General features: G+C 41.9%; 1 protein-coding gene across 1 annotated transcript in view; it reads right to left on the bottom strand.

Moving 5' to 3' along the window:
- Positions 1-22,957, bottom strand: part of zmat4a (zinc finger, matrin-type 4a) — a 154,838-nt gene that overhangs the window by 74,372 nt on the left and 57,509 nt on the right. The window contains exon 4 of the mRNA XM_029509820.1: positions 7,455-7,611. Coding sequence (XP_029365680.1) covers positions 7,455-7,611 — 157 coding nt within the window. The remainder of the gene's footprint in view (positions 1-7,454; positions 7,612-22,957) is intronic.

Genomic DNA, 22,957 nt, shown 5'->3' with positions numbered 1-22,957 from the left:
CTGGCCTTTCTCACCACAGCTGTGAAACTCCCAGAGTTCTGGCAGAACATCCTGGCTTTGCGGTTCCAGCATGTTGAGGCACTGTTCCACCTGTGTGAAATCACTGCTCCAAGAACTCAGATAACCTGAGATACCCTTTGGTCTTTTTGGTCATAAAAAAGTATGACTAAAGTATACTTTTTGGTCATTGCTGTGCTGGACCGGCAGTCCACACGGTGGGTCATGCAGCTGGCACAGGTGCTATTTCAAATGGGGTTTTGTAGTTGCCTCCACTTCTGTTCCCATCATTGGGTGGATTTTCTTTGTACAAATGGTCTGCTGTGTCAGGATCCTAGTATTTTTGTTTTGTCTTGTCTTTTTTTTCTCTGTTGGGAGCTGGGTGGAGCTGGATTCTCCACTCACCTGCACACCTGCCAGCCATCAGCAATCAAGCCACCTTCACTCCACACTGCTTATAACCCAGGTCCAGTTCACAGCCCATTGCCAGATTGTCAGCTTACCTCAGTGGTATAGTGTATTGGCTCCTAGTATTTTCCAGCATTCCCTTGTTCACTTTGTAACCCAGTTTTTTGACGGTGTGTTTTTACTGTTTCCAGTTCCTTTTTCTTTGCCGCTATTCCTCCGGACCTTGCACGCCATTCCTGCTGATCCGGCCTCACCCCATTTGCTGCAGACTCACTCAGATTACCTCTGGACACCTCAAGACCCAGCAACACCTCCCAGCTCCATTTCTCCTATCTTGTTTTGGTAGAATAAAACATTCATTTTGCTTCCTGCAATCTCAGAGTCTTGTCTGCATTGTGGGTCCAGACTTCTTAACCCATGACATGCTGGTTGATGTTGCAAACTTTTGTTTAATTTATGTGACCTTTGTAACTTTTCTGTGCAACACAGGGGCAGCGGGCCGTTAACAAATGCTAACTTTTTATTATCAGGTGGATTTTCCATTGCTAACTACACCTGGTTTGGCCACTGCGGTTTCTAAACATGTGTTGAAGGAAATTTTGAGTTAGTCAATATGATGTCAGGAAAACTTTTTTGACTGCCATAGCACATATTCCAGCACCGGAAGGACCCTTCCGACATTTGATGATAGACTATATGGACATGACAGCATCCATGAGAGTCAGGAAAATGAGATATGCCCTAGTGGTGGTGTGTTTTTTTTCAGCAGGTGGGTAGAGGCAATTCCAATACAGTTCCAAAGTTTTTGTGCAGAGAGGTGTTTCCAAGGTTTAGAATCCCAGACACAATAAGCTCAGATAACAGACCTCATTTTGTGGAAAAAGCCTTCAGGCTGACACTAAAAAAGTTAGCGATAAAACAAAAGTTTGGGTGCATGTATCACCCACAGCCGCGGGGGCCAATGGAGAAAGCCAATGGTGTTTTAAAAGCCAAGCTGAGTAAGATAATGGCAGAAAACAGGCTGAACTGGGTGAGCTTTGCCGCGAGCACTAATGACCATGAGAACTAGTGCTAACAGAAACCACATGAAATGCTCACAGTGCCATATGGGCACCCACTGGGGACCCAGTGCCATATTTGAGAGGGCCCAGCGAGGTCCTGCCTTGAGAACAGTTGATAATGAGATTGTTGATTACCTGGCACAACTAACTAAAATCCATAAGGCCGTGTTTCAACAGGTATAGGGTGCCGTTGAAGAACAAGGGAAGGAAATTCCAGAGAATCTGCAGAGAATAGGCCCATGAAGACTTTGTGTACATCAGGGTGTTTAAATGAAAGTGCAATTAACAAGAACAGCCCTAAAAGTATGCAGTAAGAGTCACTGTTTGCACCTTAACCATTGCTGCAGAGCAGACGATTGAGAAAGAGTGAGCACAGGACCTCCTGAGTCGCTAGGGGATGGTGATACCACCCCACAGGGACAGCAGCCAGAGTGACCTCAGAAAGGGAACGGCAACATCTCACCACAGGGAGTAAGGTGATCGCGAAGGTTGGCCCTAGGAGGGCAAGCAGTGGCTTTTTGACACCAGCAGAAAGATGAAGGAGAGCCTTTGGGAGTGTGGGTGTCGAGACTGGAAAGGGCAACAGGAGACAGTATGCCTACAGATGCAGGAAATGAAGGACCCCTTGAGCAGAAAAACACAGAAGGAGAACAGTCAGACAGGCCCAGTGAAACTCCCAACACAGTCGAACGACGTATTGAGGGACCAGAAACTAGCCCCACAGACAGAACAGGTAATGTAGCAACTAAAGGAGCTCAAGCCCCATTGGCAGAGGAGGCAGGAGAGGACATGCCCCTGAGTAAACAGACATAACAACACAGAAACTGTCAAAACAAAGGCCATAGTAACCTTGATTAGCTGCACTGTACTTATAACACAGGCAATAATAATTCTGATAACCACTGAACCTGAGTCACGGGAGCAAAACATCAACACTACACAAACAACTCAGTTATTCTCAGAGCTTCTCCCTTTTCAGTGCAAAATAAGCATAATTTTAAAAATAACAAACATAAAAACAGAGGTATAAAAGTATAAAATAAGAAATAAAATTAAATGAAGTGTTGCGTTATTTACAGTGAATTAACTGAAATGTGCAGATGTACAGGGTGTTTTGCTATTTACAGAATAAATGATAAATATATTGCACAGGTTGTTGATTAAATCGCACAGGTGACAGTAAACAGTATTTTGCATATTAAATGTTATATTAATGGCTGGCGTTGTGTCTTGTGAGAGTGTATGATGGTGTTGGCTCTTGGAAAGAAACTGTTTCTCAGTCTGATTGGGCTTGATTGGATGCACCTGTAGTGCCTCCCAGAAGGAAGCAGCTCAAACAGCTGAGAGCCAGGGTGTGTACTGATGTGTTATGCTCTGCTGAGGCACCGGATGGTGTAGATGTCTATCAGGGAGAGGAGAGGGCAGCCGACAATCTTCTGCACTGCTTTGACTGATCTATGAACTCTCCCTGTCTGCAGCAGTGCAGCTCCCGTACAAGGTGGAAACAGTACGCCAACAGGCTCTTGATGGAGGAGCAGTCGAAGTCCAGCAGCAGCTTCTTGTCCAGGTTGTTTTTCCTAAAGACTCTCAGGAAGTGTAGATGCCGCTGGACCTTCTTTGTGACAGCTGTTATGTTATCTGTCCAGGACAGGTCATTGGACTCCCAGATACCTGAATGTGTGGACCCTTTCCACACACTCGGTGTTAATGTAAAGGGGAGACGGGTCGGTTCTGTTCCTTTTGAAGTCTATGATGATCTGTTTGGTCTGGTGTTTGTTGTCTGCGGACCAGGTTGTGATCTTTTCGACCTCCTCTCTGTAGGCTGCCTCATCTCCCTCTGAGATCAGCCCAACCACTGTGGTTAGTGAATTTGAAGATGAGGTTGTTGCCATAGGCAGGACTGCAGTTGAAGGAAGTAGAGGCAGTACAAGAGGGGGCTCAGCATGCAGCCCTGTGATGAGTCACTGCCAAGGTGGGGGCCAAGTCTCACAGTCTGGGGTCTGTTTGTTACAAAGTCCTTTATTCAAGTGCATGTGATGGGGGGGGCTAGAGTGTCCAGCTTGGTGATCAGGATGTCCAGGATGAACGTATTGAATGTCAAGCTATAGTCCACAAAGAGCATCCTGGCATAACTCTGCTGCTGTTCAAGGTGGCTCAACACAGTGTGCAGATGTGGATGTGTGTTCGCGCGGTATGCAAACTGGTGGGAGTAAAGTGTGTGTGTGTGTGTGTGTGTGTGTGTGGGGGGGGGGGGGGGGGGCAGTCTCTAATTTACTGGATAACCAGTCTCTCGAAGCACTTCATAACTACGGGGTGAGGGCAACAGGGCGGTAGTCATTAAGGCTGGAAGTGCGTGTCTCTTTTGGAACGGGGATCATTGTGGCAGATTTCAGGCAGATAGGGATGACTGCCTTGCCTGGGTCAGGGAGAGATTGAACATCCTGCAGAAGATGTTCAATCCTTTTGGCTTGAATACTATTGGAATACTAGTGACTGCAGTGCAGTGATCTTTATGCATTTTTTCGTTGAGTAAAAGTCCTCTCTGAATTACAGAACTGATTAGAATAATTTCTTTTGAGCAAATTGTATGACTTTAAAACTTCTATAGTCTATGCGTAGTTGTTTCTCTCTCCGCTTAGGGGTGGCTGCTGCAAGCAAGAAAAATCACAACCTCAGGTGTCTTGATATTACTTTTTAGGCTATTGGCTAATTATTCCTTTCAGATATTATTATATTCTTATATTTAAGCAACATCCAGTCAGGTCGTGATATAGGCTCACAGGCATGGACCGGAACAATAATTCAGACTGACAATTTTTATTTTTCCAGTTAACAAAGGTTCCAAACCATAGAAAAACAACAACCACCGCCAATGTTGATATTTTAGCTCTGAAACAAAGAAAGCACAAGAGATTATTAAGGGCATCTAGATAATTGAGGAACACATAAAACCCTGTTAGATTTTGACATTTTTCAGTAGATATCTGTGTTTCTCTAAATAACTAAACTAAATGTCTGCTAAAAAAAAATAAAAGACTTACAGATGACTAAGAAGTGGATCTGGATCTATTGTACAGATGATTAAGCATTTTTAAACTGAACCAACTAAAGCAGTATAAAGCTGCTGCTTTGTTTTAAACAGCACAATGCAGGTGTTTGAAGTGGAGTTGCAGGGTTGAGTGGTTTATTTGTCTTGTTGAATGTAAATGCTGTGAAACAATCAGAAAAACAAAGGTTTATTGGTCTGATTCACTGGCTTTCTTACCGGTAGTGGTCCCTCTCATCATTCACTCTCTAGCGCTCTCAACCACAACTGATAATAACAGCGTTCACCTCACCACTCTCCATTGCAGCAAAATTGTGGTGAAACATGGAATTGTCCCAAAATCTTTTGAGCTGTATTTCAGTACTATGCTTTCACCTAGTGGCTACAGTTGTGACATACATTTCATGAGGAGACCATTTTCAACAGTACCCACTGTACAGGTCTTCGGGACCTGAGTCTCTCATTCACTTGTCTCAGTGTAGAAATAAGTGATTTGTTCACAGCTCATTACTATGGGTCTTCGGGTCCTTTGTTCATTATTCACGTGGTCAGAGCAGTAACATGATTAATGATTTTATTACTGGTGAGGAGAGTTATCTGATGTTCGCATGAAAGTTAATGTTAGCTGTGTAGCTATGGGATGGATGTTTAATTTGCCTTTCCATTGGAATTAATTCCTACCAGTCTTTGGTGACCAGGTAGGCTAAAGTGAATAGCCATCATATATAGAGATATTTTCTTTAATGATAGGTGGAGTGCTCTCCTACTGGTAATCAGTAATTTCAAATTCAGTAGGCCCAGTATGGCCCAAAAGGGGTCTCAATAGTTTAACAAACGCAAACTTGTGTTATATGCCAAGTGAAGCAAACCACGATCCTCTTCATTACTCAAATGACAGCTACAGCGCCACACTGGTTCCAATTAACAAAATGAACTGACCTGAGTCAGTATAAAGATACGAACTTCCCGTCACTAGTAGTCAATGACAGAAGGCAGGCAGTTTTACCAAGGATCAGGCAGAGGAGAAGGGTCAGGAACAGGCAAGGCTGCCAACAGGCAATCTGTCCAGGAGACAAGGCTGGAGAGCCATGAATAATGAAGAGGAACAATCTGGTAACAAGCAATTGGAGTGAAGGTATTATATCCCAGGCTGATTGGACATTAGAGACAGGTGAGTCGAGCAGGTGAGTAGTGTAGTGGACTGTGGATGGCAGAGATGAGATAAACAGGTAATGGTAAGGGCATGGGGAGGGGGGCTCTGGCACCAAGGAGAGCCTCCTGAGCCCACGTCCACCTCATAAAACTATCACTGGGACAGAAAACAGAAACTAAAAGGAATGTGCAACACCAACAAGTCCCTAGTATTGAGCCTTGAAGCTGTGAAGATGCCAGAGTAATTTACAGTTGGCTCAGGAAACCTGCATCTGACCCCCTCTCCCACAGGAAACAAACAATATGCATGAAACCCCCACAAAGTGACACTGGATGAACGTGGCAACAACAACTATCACCTAGGATTGATAGTTGGTTGTCACCTCTCAACAAACAATATAACAAGGTATTGTGAGCTCCATCAAGGTACTACCCTGTGGTGCTCACACCAGGAAATCACTCCACTCAGATCATCAAGGAGAACATGGTCTTCAGCTGCAACACTCTCCTATCCTCTCATACCAAAACGGGGGCCTCGAGATAAAACACAGGCTCCTGCCATAAATCACCTCATACACCAACCTGAACTGAGAACTATTCAACTACACTCATGAAAGCAGGCTTAAAATATCACGGAACAAAATATATAATCACTATGTAATCAATTTGTCAATACACTGTGTAAGTCTTCAAGAATACAGTACAGTTCAATATTTTTTTTTTCCCTATCAACTTAAATATATTATGTACACCAATAGATTAGTCTGATACCACTGTGTCGGTATCTCATGATAACCATATAGTTTGTCTATATTATTAAATGTAAATGGGCCATGGTGGCAGAATTTAAGGTACATGTGTGAAAATTAAATCCACTTTAGAAAGTTCTAGATTCAGCTCCTTTTTGTTATGCAACCAACCCCTTTGAAAGTGAAAATGAGCTCCGTGGGGTGGTGACCACTGCACAGCCCCCTCTACATACACCCGAGGATAAAAGCAGCTGCATACTCTGGCGCGTCTCTTCTCTTTTTGCTTTTTTGCCATCCTCTCTTTTTCTTGAGTTTTTAAGTCTTCTGGAAATGTTTCTGTCTTTTATTGTGTTTTAAATTTTTGATAGCCAATCACCAATGACATACAAGGCCCAAAAAAATTCTGCCCCATGTAAATTGTATTACAACTGCCAGCAAAAGACTACACCCATACTCCTGTGGTACAGAGACCCACATTGACTTGTGAAGTGAGAAGTTTGCGAGAACACAGAGGACTTGAGCTATTAATATTACTCAAACAGACGACCAGAGATGATCCATCTCGCTGTGTTCATTTCTTGTGCTCTCACCTCTGAAGAAGAAGCCCCTGAATGCACATGATGTTGCACTATGTTTTCAGTCTAAGTTAATTATTTTCGGCATATTAATGATTGTTGGTAGATTCACATATTAATAGATTTTCTTATGCTTTATTGATGTGGTTATCCATCACAAAAGACCACAGTAATATTTAGCCATCACCACACTTACAGTGGAATATTTGTGTTTGCTGCAAAGATGTGAAGAATCGAACATAATTTCTTCCTCTCTCAGCCTTTATGCATGCTTTGGAAATTTGGCCTTAAGAAGTACAAAGGCTGAACCTACTGTTGTTATTATGTATGGAGTGCTCCATAATTATTTAAATCCTTTAATTCTGTTCTACTTCACACAACAACACCTCCTAATATTGGCAACACATATGGTGGCATCCATCTCATTCCTTACTTATTTTTTCTTCTCAATAAATATGGCTCTTACCTTTGATTGTGATGGCAGGCTGCTCCCCGAGTAGCAGCTTTAGTCTCTTTGCATGGATTTTACCCTGGTAGTGTGACTGTGCCACCACTGCTGAGGTGAAGGACATGTTACACAGCGTGCAGCACTTATTCTTGTCCACATCGCCTTCATCGCTGCCCTAAAAAAACACATAAGATCTCATCAATGATAAATCAGCCCATCGCAGCGTTAATTTATCTGTGTGGGTTCTAAAAACACAAGTCAATCAAGTATGTGAATTCTTGTTTGAGTAAGACATCTGCACACTGATCACATCACCAATCTCTACAAACTCTAATTAGAGTGAGGGCAAGAGGGGCTATATTCCTCAATGAAAGTCTTATATTCCTGGAGTGTGTGGAGCTGAAGGTGGACTGCTCCTGAATCCTCTGTCTGTGAAGCTGCCCTGAATCCCATTATCCTCTGAGAGTGTAGATGAACACACTAACCCACTTCTGCTCCCACTGAGGAAAGAGTACGAGGAGATACGAGGAAAGGACATACAGAGTTGAGGAAGAGGAACGTCAGTTTTGTTACTTTTTTCAACTCTTTCTAACTTAACCTTCCTGTGTGAGGTTTACATGTTCTTCCTGTGCTTCTGTGGGTTTCCTCTAGGTGCCTCCAGTTTCCTCCCACAGTTCAAAGACATACACATCTAGCTTAATTGGTGAAGCTAAATTGCCCGGAGATCTGGGTGTGAGTGTTAATAGTTGTTTCTCTCTCTATGTCTATGTGATGGCCATATGATGGACTGAAGACCCGTTCAGGGTGTACTCAGCCCTTGGCTGCATTGGCTGCTATTGGCTCCAATGAGTTTTACAAATAAGTGGTAGAAAGTGAGTGAGTAATTTTTCCTAAGAGTGATGAAGGAGAAAAGGTCCTTCACATAATGCAGGAAAACTATGACACTGAATTCAGGTGACTGCACCATTATCAGAGTCCACTCTGAAAACTCTCTCTCAAAAACGGCCGTGACTGCTCATGTGCAGTCTCACTGATTTCCTGAGCCAGAAAGAATCAAAATGTCTGATGAAGTCTCAACAAACTAAGCGGTTCTGTGTTTGAGTGTTTTCATGATTCAGTTGCACTGATTGCTGTTTTGTCTGAAGAATCAGTGCGGTTTATTTCATATCAGTTATCTTAAACTACACTGAAAAAAGAGGACAAGCACCTGTAGAATTTACTTCATAATCTTCTTTGCATTCAATAGAACTGCATCATGTTCTTAGACAAAATATAATAGTAATGCATAGCAATAACAGTACATCAACATATTTAGTTTATGTCGGACTGAAGTGGTTCTATCACATTCATATATCAACTTCAGTTTAGGCACGATGCAATGCATTACTGAATAAAGACAACGACCCCGCCTGGCGCCCACCACAGCCTGACTCGGCCAGTATAGATGTCTTAAACTGTTTTAAAAGTAGATTATGTGTAAATAATTACTGTGTAAAGCTTTATGCAACATTAGTATTGTCAAGAGGAAAAACGCAGACGAAGTGCTGCAGGATGAGGACCCAAATGCAGGAGCCAGAAACCAGGTAGGTGGCGATAAGAAACTTTTATCTGAACCAAAATTACAACATAAACTGAATGAGAAAGCACGGACAGAGCATGGACAAATCACGGACAGAATCTGACAAGGACTAGACTGAAAATAGGACTTAAAAACACAGTGCTAGACAAGACACAGGTGATCCACATTAGGGCAGGGAAGGCAAGCAACATGGAACACAACCAGGAAGTAAAGTAACGGGGAACACAACAGAACCAGGACTTCAAAATAAAACAGGAAGTTAGAAGGACAGAACACTAAACACCAGAATTAACTCAAAACCTGACAAGTATAGGTTGAAGGCAATCCGTGCAATCATTCGGTCAGCGCTATTTAATTGCTTGGACCAACTTCAGCATCCATCTCATCATTCACACTGTCCTGTTGTAATTGAATTTATTTATGATTTATGGCTTTGTCTCATTGACCAATTAGCTAGATAGCATTAGCTACGAAGCTGCAAACCTGAATACACTGCACACGCAGGGAATAAAATTGTTCACCACAAAGTCTGTGCAGTCATTTATCCTTAAAAGCATGGGCATGTAATTTAATGGTGATGGTGATGAATGCTCTGCTGACCCATGTGTGTCTTTTTCATTAGTTTATTTTAATATTTGGAGGAGGAGACTACGCCAAAAATGGTATGTACGACTTTTTAAATACAGTGCTCTCCGTGTGTAACATTTGTATGCTTGTAATAGCTTAATTTTTGAAAGCCCAATATGATTTTCTTTGTTGCTGTTACAGATGGTCAAGACATATTTATTCTTATTCTCATTCTTAACATCTGTGGCTCAAGTTCTCTGGTGAGCACCTTCTATTTCTCTCAATTGACAGTGTTAGAATTCATCGATCATGTTATTTAAAGTTCAACAGGTATACGGGTGCTTTTTATCTAGATGCGTAGTCCTCCAGTTGTCCACAGCCCTACTAAGAGCTTTAGACTTTAATGTAACTGATACATTTTCAGCTACGAAAACACAGGTATCCTTTTTATCGCAGATATAAAAATGTCTACAATAGAACATGACCGTGCTGACACCCATGTGCAGTTTGTGTTCAGAGAAATAACTGAAGTTTGCACTGCTTATTGTTGTTACAAATTGATTATTTGCACCTTCAAGTCAGCGCTTAAAAAGAATGCTCATGTTTTCATGTTGATCTTTTTTCCCTGCAATTTAAAATACATTTATATTCAAACTGCAAGGGACAAAGCTCGAACCAGAATGATAATTTTTAAATTAGTATATTTTTTTACTAATACTATTTGACCTTTCATGCACTTTTGAAAGTTTGGACTTGTTGATGGACTCATTAGACTTGTGTCTTTGTTTCTATTTCTCGTTTGTAGTAAATCAGGCTGCCAGCAGAGTGTGAAAGGGAATGTGGTCTTGTAATGCATTCCTTTCAGTTCTACCTAGTAGGTCACAAATAATCAGACATTTTAGATGAAAGCTATTATATTAGTTATTATGAAAGTAGTGCTCATTTTGCAGTTTGTTTTTGTCACAACTTGACCTGCACTCAGCCAATTTATTGAAAAAGTTTGAGAATTGATCAGGGCAACAGGTCAAAAAACTGAAGGAAATGGCTGACACGATGACGGTAAGAAAAATAAAGTTGTTATTTTCCTTTATTTGGTTGCTTAAATACTACTTCACCTAGGTTAACCCTCCTATTATCCTTGGGGTCAATTTGACCCCAATCAATGTTTATCATTCAAAAAACAATAGTTGGCTTTTTTTTTTTGCTCCATATTTCATGACTTTTCCTAATTTGATGGGGACAACTGATTAAGCGTAAAATTATCATGATAATATTGTTTCAATGTGCTGAACGCATATTCCACGCATCGGTGTTCCTCTGGGGTCAATTTGACCCCAAGCTGTTTTAGCTGTGTAAAACTTGGGGGGAAACTTTCCCGCTCTGGGGGGGGGGAGACTTTCCCGCTCTGTGGGGGGGGGGGGGGGGACTTTCCCGCTCTGTGGAGGGCGGGGTATTCCTGCAAGGACATTGGTAGTTCATGCAAAATAAGGGAGGAGCAAACATATAAAAGCTTGCATTGCAGCCCTCTATCCACATCATTCTTCTTTGTGCTCTGTGTACACTGCAATCTGCACGCTCTCTCATTTGAAAATGTCTTCTGGGAAAAGGTTTACTGTCAATGACGTTTTGGAACAGCTCTTTGACAGTGAAAGTGACATAGAGGAGAATGTTTCTGAGACAGAGGATTGTGTTGAGGAGGACCCTGATTTTGAGGCATTCTCATCTGATGACAATGAGAGTGTTGACCCTCCTGTTGCTTCTCAACCACCAGCAGACACGATCCTTTCCAAAAATGGAAAGATAATATGGTCCCTTTCCCCACTTAGACAGCAAGGTAGACTTAGCGCTACTAATATTATCAAAATGGTTCCAGGCCCCACCAGATATGCAATCAGCCATGTTGAAGACATCAAGTCATCATTAGAGCTCTTCATAACACCATCGATTGAGAATATTGTACTTGGGATGACAAATTTAGAGGGGAAGCGTGTGTATGGGGACAGTTGGAAAGACTTGGATGTAGTCGACTTGGAAGCCTACATTGGCTTGCTCATTTTGGCGGGAGTTTATAAATCAAAAGGTGAAGCAACAGCAAGCCTTTGGAATGCTGAGACTGGAAGGGCAATATTTCCAGCCACCATGTCTCTGAAGACATTCCAAGTTTTGTCCCGTGTCATACGCTTTGATGACAAACAAACAAGGCACGGCCGACGCAAACGTGACAAACTTGCGGCAATAAGGGATGTGTGGGACAAGTGGGTGCAGCGTTTACCCCTGCTTTACAATCCAGGCCCCCACGTGACTGTCGATGAGTGCTTGGTCGCGTTTCGTGGGCGCTGTCCATTCCGACAATATATGCCAAGCAAACCTGCCAAATATGGCATCAAAATATGGGCAGCATGTGATGCACAGTCCAGCTTTGCATGGAATATGCAGGTTTACACAGGCAAATCTCCTGGCGAAGCACCGGAAAAAAATCAGGGCACAAGGGTTGTGCTTGATATGGCTGAAGGACTGCATGGGCATAATATTACATGTGATAATTTTTTCACATCTTATGCCCTGGGTGAGGAACTGCTGAAAAGGAAGGTAACGATGTTGGGGACAGTGAGAAAAAATAAACCAGAGCTTCCCTCTGAACTTCTTGCTGTCAAGAACAGGAAGGTAACATCTTCAGTGTTTGCCTTCACTGATAAAGCAACTGTGGTCTCCTATTGCCCCAAGAAAGGGAAAAATGTCCTGCTGCTTAGCACCATGCACAAAGATGATGCCCTGAGCAGCAGAGAAGACAAAAAACCACAAATGGTGCTGGACTACAATGAGACAAAGGGAGACAAAGACAAAAGAGGGACAAATATGTTACAAGAAAAGGAGATAAAAATAAGTAAATAAATATGTTTATGAGAGGAAAGGGGGGCTTATCAACATCAGTCAATATGGTTCATTCTGTGAGAGTCATGAATGTGCACCCCAAATTAGAAAAGATTTGGATGAAAGATTTTCAAGATACACTAACTCTAAAACTGAAAGTTTGACCTGATGGTGGCGCTACAGGGAAGGTCATATCATCACCAAAACCAATAGGATTCATACTCTTGTGGTCATTAATGTTGTCAGTAAATTTGAGAAGATTTGTATGAAAAGTTTTCAAGATAAATTAATTCTAATTTAAAAGTTTTGCCTGATGGTGGCGCTAGAGGGCAGGTAAACTCACTGATAGGTTTCATTATCAAGGGGTTATTTATGTATTCAACAAATAAACAAAGTGCCTGACACAAAAACTTGGTCAACAATTTTCTGTAAATCATTTTCTGGAGGCAAATATACCTGGGGTCAAATTGACCCCAAGGGTAAAATGTGCTAGTAATATTTGAGGATAATACGAGGGTTAAGTTTATTTAGCTTGCAAATTTTTATTCCCATTACTGGTTGTTATAACATTGTATGATGCAGGATGTATAATGTTGGGTTTTTGTTTGTTTCCTCCAGGATGACACTGATGTTGTCAGAGAGACCATTATAGAAAGACCCTAGATCTACCTTCACGAGGATCCTGGGATTTGGTGCAGGAATATAAAGTAAATATTAGCATAAAGTTGCTGTGACTTTTTCTCTTACTCAAATCATATACAAGGTATATGCTGAGCAGTCAATGAGTAAATTAATCCTGGCAGTTGAATGCTCAATCTTGCAATCAACACAGTTTTTATCCTGCAAACAGGTACACTTTCCTATGTTCTGTGGCTTAATAACAATATAGTCTTTACAGAAAAGAGAAATTTCTTTTATATCAAGCATTTGGTCATATTTTTGCATCATTGTAATTAAGTGAATATAAGCATGACACATTCAGGGAAGTTCTATTGTTCTATTGTACTGTTCAATTACAGCAAATGATGGTAAAATCTTACAAGTGGATGTTCTGAGGTTGAAAAGTTTAACTTTTTTTTCCCTCTTTTCTGAGGGTATGATAGAGACCAACATTCTGAGCACAATCAAGGTTCAAGCCATAACTGTGGGAATTTACGTAACAAGAGACACTCCCAGCAGCAACTACTCTGATGTGAGTGTGTTGGTGATACTCATTTCAGCTAAGTATCTGCCTCAACCCTAATTCTAATAATGCAACCGTTCTGATCCAGCTGTTGCTGTCTCACTCTGGTCTCAACAAAGCTTGGCTTGTCCTCCTCGTCTGTCTCTCTTCTTGGTCCTGTCAAGTCAGAGTGAGTTTTTTCAGGTTTTTGGGTTTTTCACAGCCAGCGTTCTGGGTAAGGTGGGGTACACCTTGGACAGACACGCAGTCCAGTGTAGGACACAGAGACAGACAAAGATGAACAACCACTCACACTCATACCTAAGGGAAATTTAGACCTTGACCTTGGAAACCGGAGTGCCAGGAGGAAACCTACCCAAGCACGGGGAAAACATGCAAATGCCACACAGAAGGCCCCAGGCCCAGGAAATGGCCCACAACCTTGCTGCTATGAGGCAACAGCGGAGTTATGGCACTGCTCTTGTGGCGACATGCGGCAGGTGTTTGTTGCTCTGTTACTCTCGTGCTTTTGTCTGTTTTATGTCAGTCTTAAGCGTCTGATTAGTAAACCATACATCTTGGAACCTGTTTTAAAAGAGTTTCTGCTGAAATTGAGATGATTTACATTCATTACTGGAAGTTATCAGTTTCCCCAAAAAATCACGTACACACAGAGGCTCTCATGGGACTTAGATGGTGCTATCTTGCTGGGATTGATCCGACACACTCTTGGTTGTTAAAAGGCCTCATAAATTATTTTTTTTTCTGAAACTCGTGAGAACTTTGAAAAGCAATGATGTCGGAAACAAGGAAGGAGAGGTGGCGTGCGCCAGCGCATCAGGAGGCTTCAGAGCAGGAACTGTATTCCTATGCCATCCGTGATCATGGAAAATGTCCAGTCTCTGAGAAAGAAGACTGATGAACTACAGGGTAATGTTCTTGACTTACAGGAAATCAGGAATGAATGTGTGTTGGCGTTCACAGAGACATGGCTGTCTGAATCGGACTGTGACTCTTCTCTGAAAATTGGCGGCTGGTGTTCCCGTGCGTTTGGATCGTGCAGATGTCACGGATCTATTAAAGGAGCATAGGCAGGTCCTGCACTGGGCTCCTCAGACCACAACACTGTTCACCTCCTTCCCACATCTGTGCTGAGGAGGGAAAGGCGTGCACAAAGTGGGTGCAAATCTGGAAAAATGACAGTTCACTTGCCCTTCAAGGGTCTTTTATTTGCACAGACTGGTCTTTATCTCAGGAGGGCTGCTCTGATATTGATGAACTTATGGATGTTGTGTGTAGCTACATTTCATTCTGCAGAGACTCTGTGATTTCATCCAAGGATGGCTCTCCAAAGAAATTAGGGGACTCATTCATAAAAGGAAAATTGCTTTTAACGAAGGTGATGTCTCTGCAGAATGGAGGTTGAACAATGAAGGGATGTCTGAAATAAGAAAGTCTAAACTAAGGTATAAGGATAAAATCGAAGCAGAGCTGAGCAGTAACAATCTACAGAAAGCCTGGAATGGAATGAAAACAATGACAGGAGCACAGAGGAAGGGGAATAGCAAAATTGTATTGGATGGTTTTACCTCTGACAAAGATTTAGCAGATGGCTTGAACCGTTTTTACTTCCAATTTTGAAATCAGGGTTTTACTGCACAAACAGGTGTTTTTAATGATACATTGCCTCCAGCATTCTCCAGCATTATTGATGTGCATGATGTGGCAAATAGTTTTAAGAAAATTAAGGCTAATGTAACCAATTTTAGCACTGTAAAAGTGAATTACAGTATTATAATCAATAATATGATTTTGGCTAAGATCAGAAAACTCTGAATTCTTTAGGAGCCACAGTAGAGAGCAACAACAAAGAGGTAGACACAGGAATGACACTTGAGTAGTGACTCTTGTATTTTTACAGTATAATTGGGTCTTACAGAAAATATTACCCAATTTGTAAAGTAAAATAAAAAAAAGGTAGTGTGCAGACTTAAAAAAAATTATCCGTTGGGGCCCTTTAATAAAATAAAAGTTTGTTGCAGGTGTGATGTTGTAGAGTTTTTGCAGTTCACCTGATTCCCAGGGGAGTACTGTCCTAGTAGGCCACTCCGCTCTCTAGATGGAGGTTTACTTGTGGTTCCTAGAGTCTCCAAGAGTAAATCTGGAGGCAGATCTTTCAGTTATCAGGCTCCTCTTCTATGGAACCAACTTCCAGTATCAGGGCGGACTCTTTAGTAATTTTCAAGACCAGGCTTAAAACTTTCCTGTATGACAGAGCTTATAGTTAAAAAGCTATAAGTCCTCTACTCTTTAGCTATGCTGCTATAGGCCTAGGCTACTGGGGGGAAGGACTGAGTTTCTCTCTCTCTCTGTCTGTCTCTCCCTGTCACCCTCTCCCCCCCCTCTCCGTCTTTCTCTCTCCCTCCCTCTCGCTCGCTCCCCCTTCCTCCCCCCTTGCATGTGCTGATTAGAACCATCCTTCTTAAAAAACACAGTTTCACCCAGTTCTATGCATTTATACTGCATTTACTAACCATGTTCTGCCAAAGTCTCTGTCTCTCCCAGTTCCACTCCTCTCTCTCCCTGTCCTCATCCTGCAGGTGATGACTCATTGGTCCCATATCTTCATGAATTCTGTACTACAGCTCAACTCCATGTACTTCATGCAGCAACATGTTCCTGCCTATACCCCCACCTCTCTCTCTCTCCCACTCTCAACCCAACTGGTCGAGGCAGATGGCCGCCCCCCCTGAGCCTGGTTCTGCTCGAGGTTTCTGCCTCTTAAAGGAAGTTTTTCCTTGCCACTGTTGCCAAGTGCTTGCTCATTGGGGGATCTGTTGGGTCTCTTTAAATAAATTTATAAAGAGTTTGGTCTAGACCTGCTCTATATTTAAAGTGCCTTGATGTAACTTTGTTATGATTTGGCGCTATACAAACAAATCTGATTTGAATTGATTTGATTTATGTTGAAACTAGTCCAAATGGTATGGTATAGCTCTTAGAGAGTCCGCTTTTGGTTATATTTGGTTATATTTATTTATTTATGGTTATAGTTTTTTATTTAAAGCAGCACCCACTGGCCAATTTCTTGGTTTATCTTTTGTTTGTCTGTTAACCAGTTTCCAATTTGAGTCTCAATAAACAACATCATACCCACTAAAACCTGGGTTCTTTGCATTACTTCCCTTTTCCCTGAGAGCCGGGCTGTGACAAGCCACATGAAACCAACCACACTGGTCTCGTGTAACCCTCATCACACACTGTTTGCACCAGGGCTCCCCGGCCCAGGTCTTGGAGGGCTCCTGCGTGTTTTGGATGACTTCCTGCTTCAACAAATCTGATTCAAATGATCATCTTGTCTTGAAGCCCTGCAGAAGTCTGACAAGAAGATGTGTTGGGGCAGACAACCATCTAAAATATGCAGGGCAAGAGTCCTTCAGGACCAGGGCTGGGACTCCTGGGGCCTGTATCACAAAGGTGGATTAAAATGCCCATAATATCTTTATGTTATCTGGCTTCACTTACCCGGATATCCGCAATCATGGCTTATAAAGTCGCTAATTAAGCCCAGAGTTTTCCCATCTAGATATCTGCACGTTCACTTAAAGAGCAGGGTTTGCTGCATACAACCAATCGGACCCAGAAGAAAACTATAAATCAATAATTCAAGAAAAAAGTTATGCAGTTGCAGCTGCCAGAAGATGGAAAGAATGCTAGCAAAAAATAGCACACTCTGTCAATACGTAAATTACTGGGATTATAATATTAAATCTCCACCACATCGGCAAGATTTACTGTATGTGTGCCCCAGAAATTTATGATACAAACTTTTGTCATCACTTGTTTTACAATTTTATCCTCATTTTAGTGCAGACCCCAGAGGAGCAAAGCAGACCTGGAGGTAAGTCTGTTTACCTCATTCACCGTTCTGTCTGATAAAAATGTGTGCAGCAACTCTGCAGACATTAAAAGACCCGAGCCTCCTTAGAAAGTAGAGCGGAAGCTTGTTGTCGAGGACAACACCCAAATATCTATAGGTCTCCACACCTTCAATGGCATCCCCTTGTATGCAGACTGGTTGACATGATGGTTTAATTTTTTAATATCTACTGTATCACCAACACCTTAGTCTTGGAGATGTTCAGAAGGAGGCCATTTTTATTGCTCCAGTCATGATATTTGAGGTTAAAGACACTGGCCTGTAGTTCTCTCTACTGGGTGCCCAAAACTGGGTGTTCAAACCTAACCTTCTCTGGGGGCATGTAAGGCATTCCATGTGGGTTACCATAGCAACACACACCAATAAATCCAATTTTGTGAGATTAAAAACCCAGGGTTAATCCTGTGGTTACCTCGCTAAAATGAAATACAACTTTGTGATAAAGGCCTCTGGCTGTACACATTTATTCAATTCATTAATCTAATATAATCAGTGCTGCACACCAAAGTATGACATTGTGAGGACACTGGTCAATGCAGGGTTCACATCTACATCATCTGGTCAGTTTTATCTTCATCTATACTCTTATGGAATATCACCCAGAAAAGTCAAGCTGAAAAGTCAGTGGAAGGTACCATTCCATTATACTCCACTCCACAGCTGAAATTAGTGCAATTGCTTAATTTTGCCACATCAAGCTGTACAAACACATTACAACGAAGCTACTGATGTGTTAGACCAGCGGGAGAGTCCAGTTCAATGTTGCAATTTCAACCTGAACCCTTAACTAAAAAGTTATTTGTAGTGAGCTGTGGCGTAGTGGAGCTCACCAGTGTGTGTTTGTGTGTGATAAACGGGGATGCTGCAACACACTGATTCATTCTGACACACACACTAACACGAAGCCCCTCCTTCCGCCCTTGGCCTGGTCCTTCACTAACTCTCACTGCACGCACGCACACACACACACTCCTAAGGCAGTAGCAGCCAAACCCTATTCTATCTTATTTGCAAGATTTCAAAGTCATAATGAGCAAATATATATTCAGGGAGAGACCAAAAGAGCTACTTCAGGAGATGAGACAGCCGCTCCAAATAGGAAGGATCCATAATTTCATGATTAATTAAAACTCAAAACTGGAAGGTACATGTATGTGGCCAGATTGACAAAGGGAGTAAATACAGACAAGAGCTCCATGGCTGCCATCTGGTCTGCAGAATCAATCTAACGTGATTATGAAGATTTTGGATTGGGACGATTGTCTGATTAACACAGCAACTCAGTTTTACAGTTTTAAATATTCTCCTTCACAGCTCTATTTTTTGTTTTGTGCCTTTCGTAGGTGGGGGTAGCAGTCTATGACTGTATATGACTTTTACAGTCATGGTGGGCTTAAATTTTCTGCATATTCTCAGCTCAACAGTGAGAAATAATTGGACTTCTGCATTGGCAGAACATACTGCTGCGCTGTACTTTTCTGGATATATAACTGATGAAAAAATGGGGAGACAAAGGGTAGGGGAGAGGAAGGGCGAGAAAGGGAAAGGGGAGAGAAAGACAGAGGGAGAGAAAGAGAGGGTGGAGGGACAGAGAGAGAGAGAGAGAGATGTGAGGGGGGGTGCCTCCTCTGCTTCTTGTGAGTCATAATAAAATAATCTTTTTGATTTGTAAGCAGCAATTTTTTTTTTGCTGTCACTCATTACTGCACATCCCCGTCTAGTTTTCAGTGGAACACTGTGTCCTTGTTGCATGTCTTTCGGTGTCATATGGGCAGCTCTGTGATGGTGTCCTGCACCAGACTCCAGACTCTTGCTGTCTTTTGTCACCATGCCGTCACTCTGCCATGGTGCCAGCAGCTCGCTCTGGAATACAAGCGCTCCATGTGGGCTGCACTCAAGAAACTGCAGCTGCTCCTTCAGCAAGGAGACACAGGCTTTAGGTAGCCTGGACTGCAATGGCCTGATATAGACCAGCTAAGCGTGTATAAAACCTGGGCTAAATGTGGAGGTTGGGGAAAAACTACTCATGTGCATCTCCCCTGAGAAACATGCAAAAGAAATAGGACATCCCAGTGGAAAGGTATCCCCCCCGAAAAACGTTTACTAACCCTAACACACTCAGTAAAGTCACCCCCACAATCAACAGCAAGAATGGAGAAAAACCCCTGAGTGTGTCACAACGCAATTAACATCTGTTTACACTCACAAACACACAAACAACTGCCCTCACAGATCGAGGACAAGCCTGACTTCATCTCTCCTCCTTTAGTAATCATCCGTTCAGCTTCTGCTCCTCATGTTCTCTAATGGAAACCTGGAATTCAGACTGAAGTCTTTTTTCTACGGCAGAGAAATCACAGAGCAGTTTGTTTACAGGAAGTGCAGGACAGCATTAACAAAAAAAGCTAATCTTTGACAGTAACAGGAGACAGGCATTGTTCTCTCAGTTAGTAGCACTGTAGATAAAGGTGTCTGCAAATGTGGTAGAGGAATGTTATAAATAGGAGACAGGTGGTGACTAAGATCCACCCTATTGCCATCAGCCATGCACCAATTACTCTGACACTCACAAAAACAATTAAAACACCACCTTCTAAACAATGAAGATTTGATTGTATAAGGACTCCAACTTCATTATATTCTTTAAGAAGGAATGGACAATATTATGTGAAAAATGACCAGCCTGATGTCTCAGCCTGCGTAATGTGGCAGTCATACCAAGCAAAATAATATCTTATTCTTCATATAAGAAAAAACAGGAGAAAGTTCTCAAAGCAGAATTAAACAACAAAATTTCAACCTCCCAGCTCATGCTGCCTCTCAAGAGGAACATCTACTGAGAGAACTAAGGGAAATAAAATTAAAACAAAAAAATTAAATACAATTTAAACTGCAGAGTGTCAGGTTTTGGGTTAAAGCTGGGGTTAGTGTTCCGTCCATGTCACTTTCTGTTTTATTTTGTAGTCCTGGTCCCTTCGTGTTCCCGGTTATGTTACTTCCTGGTTGTGTCCCATGTTGATTGTCTTCCCTCCCCTGATGTGGATCACCTGTGTCTTGTTTACCACTGTGTATTTAAGTCCTGTTTTCAGTCTTGTCTTTGTTGGATCATTGTCGCTGCCATTGTCGCTGCCATTGTCGCTGTCATTGTCGGGTCACCGTGTTGTTGCCTTGTCCATGCCCTGCCTAGTTGTCTTGCCCATGCCCTGTAGATTTTTTGCTCTGTCAGTTCTTGAGTAAAGTCCTTTTTTCCACCTACCTGGTTTCCGGCTCCTGCATCTGGGTCCTACCCGCAACACGCTCACCGCGTTCTGCCCCCCCAGTCTTGACACAGAGATTATGCTTGAGAATTTTGAACATAACAATAAATCCAGCAGCTTTGTAGCAAACCAACTAAAACAGAAAAAATAAAGAAGAGCAACAGTTTCATTAATAAAGAACTCCACTGGGAAAATAACCCAGAAGAAATAAATCACTTTTTGGGAAAAAACTAAGACAAAAAAAAACTTTATTCGTCTGAGATGAACCCCTCCAAATCCATTCAAACTTTTCTGAACAATGTTGACTTGCCAAAATTAAATTGAGACCAAATAATGGCTCTGGAGTCACCTATTTCGACCGAGGAACTCCAAGAAGCCCTCAAACATATGCCAAACAGGAAAGCCGTGGGTCCAGATGGTTTTCCTACAGAATTCTCCAAAGAGTTCTGGCCAGAGCTTGCACCTATTTTACAGAATGTTCACTGTAATGCAGGACACCTCAGCCCTTCCACCCAACATGAACTGTGCAAATATTAGCCGCCTCCTTAAACCGGACAAAGACCCTCAACTTCCATCAAGCTGTCGTCCAATATGGTTTGTAAATGTAGATATTAAAATTATTTGCAAGGCGCTAGCAGGAAGACTTGAAAAAGTAACACCTCACATAATACATTGTGACCAAACTAAGTTTATTAAAGGCTGACTTAAGCTGAGCAAAGATGCCATAATAGTCTCACTAGACGCAGAAAAAGCTTTCAAAAAAATAAGTACATTTGGAAAATTTTCTCCTCACCACATTACAAAGGTTTGGGTTCAGACATAACTTTGTGAGCTGGATCAAAATATTGTATAGCTCTCTCAGTGCTTATGTCAGAACAAATGATCAAACTTGTCCAAGCTTTTCTCTCCAAAGGGGAATCAGGCAGGTTTGTCCACTTTCTCCCTCCCTTTTTGCTATATTTATAAAGCCACTCACAGATGCAGTTTGGCAGAACAAAAATATTAAAATAATTTATACAGTAAATGTGAACCATAAGAGCTGTATGCTGATGATGTATTACTTTTCCTACAAAATGTACAAACGTGTGGAGGACAGTACCCATATCACTTATGGGAAGAGTAGCAACAGTGAAAATGATGATCATGCCAAAAATTAACTATGTTTTTTCAATGGTTCCAACCCAACCTCCCCTGACTTGTTTCAAATCATTAGGCTCTAACATCCAAAAATTTCTTTGAAAAGCTAAACCACCACATATAAGCTTAAAGACTTTACAAACGAGTAAAGACCATGGTAATTACCAAACTTTTACAATCACTACTTGGCCAATAGATTACAATATATACTAAAATGGATTAAGCCAAACTCGTTAGACAAAGTGCGGCTCAATATTGAAGACCACTTTGCAAAGAAATCCAAATCGCTGATCAGTCATTTATCAGTCCCACTATCAAGCATCACAGCTGCTTCAAGTGTATTAGCATCAGCAAGACCCTCACAGCTTGTTGGGAAATCCTCAAAAGAAATGGGTTCTCCAACACCCCCTGCAGGCTCACACCCATCTGAAACAATCTTGACATCCTGCAAAATAAAAGAAATCAATAAATTTTTCAGCATGAGTTGATAAAGGGATAAAACTTTGAAAGCATATCGTCCAAGACAACAAATTCATACAATTTAATGAAATCACAGCAAAATATCGTATTAACAAAAAAAAATTTCTGGAATATCTGCAGCTCCAATTTATAATTCTGGCACGATTTTAACAATCTCCCTTCCTAACTCCAAATGGGAGAAAGATCTGTGGATCAACCCAGACCCTAACTTTCAGATAAAAATCTGTTCCAACACGTTTAAAATGACTCAAAATAGCAACCTACAATTAATAAATTACAAGGTTCTAAATAGAACACACTATATAGGGCAATGGATGTTTAAAATAGGCCTCACATAAACAAATGTTTGTCCGAACTGCGCAACTGGCGCTCCAGATTGCTATCTGCATGCTCTTTGGCTTTGTACACCTGTTAACAACTTCTGGCATAGGGTTTGCGAAGATTTATCACAGTGGCTGGGGTACCCGATTCCTACCTCCCCTCACTTTGTTGCTCGCAGTGGGGAGGTGGTGCTGGCCCGGGCTGCCT

This window comes from Echeneis naucrates, chromosome 9 (assembly GCF_900963305.1).
Source record: "Echeneis naucrates chromosome 9, fEcheNa1.1, whole genome shotgun sequence".
Taxonomy (NCBI): domain Eukaryota; kingdom Metazoa; phylum Chordata; class Actinopteri; order Carangiformes; family Echeneidae; genus Echeneis; species Echeneis naucrates.
This window is presented reverse-complemented; position numbering and strand designations above follow the sequence as displayed.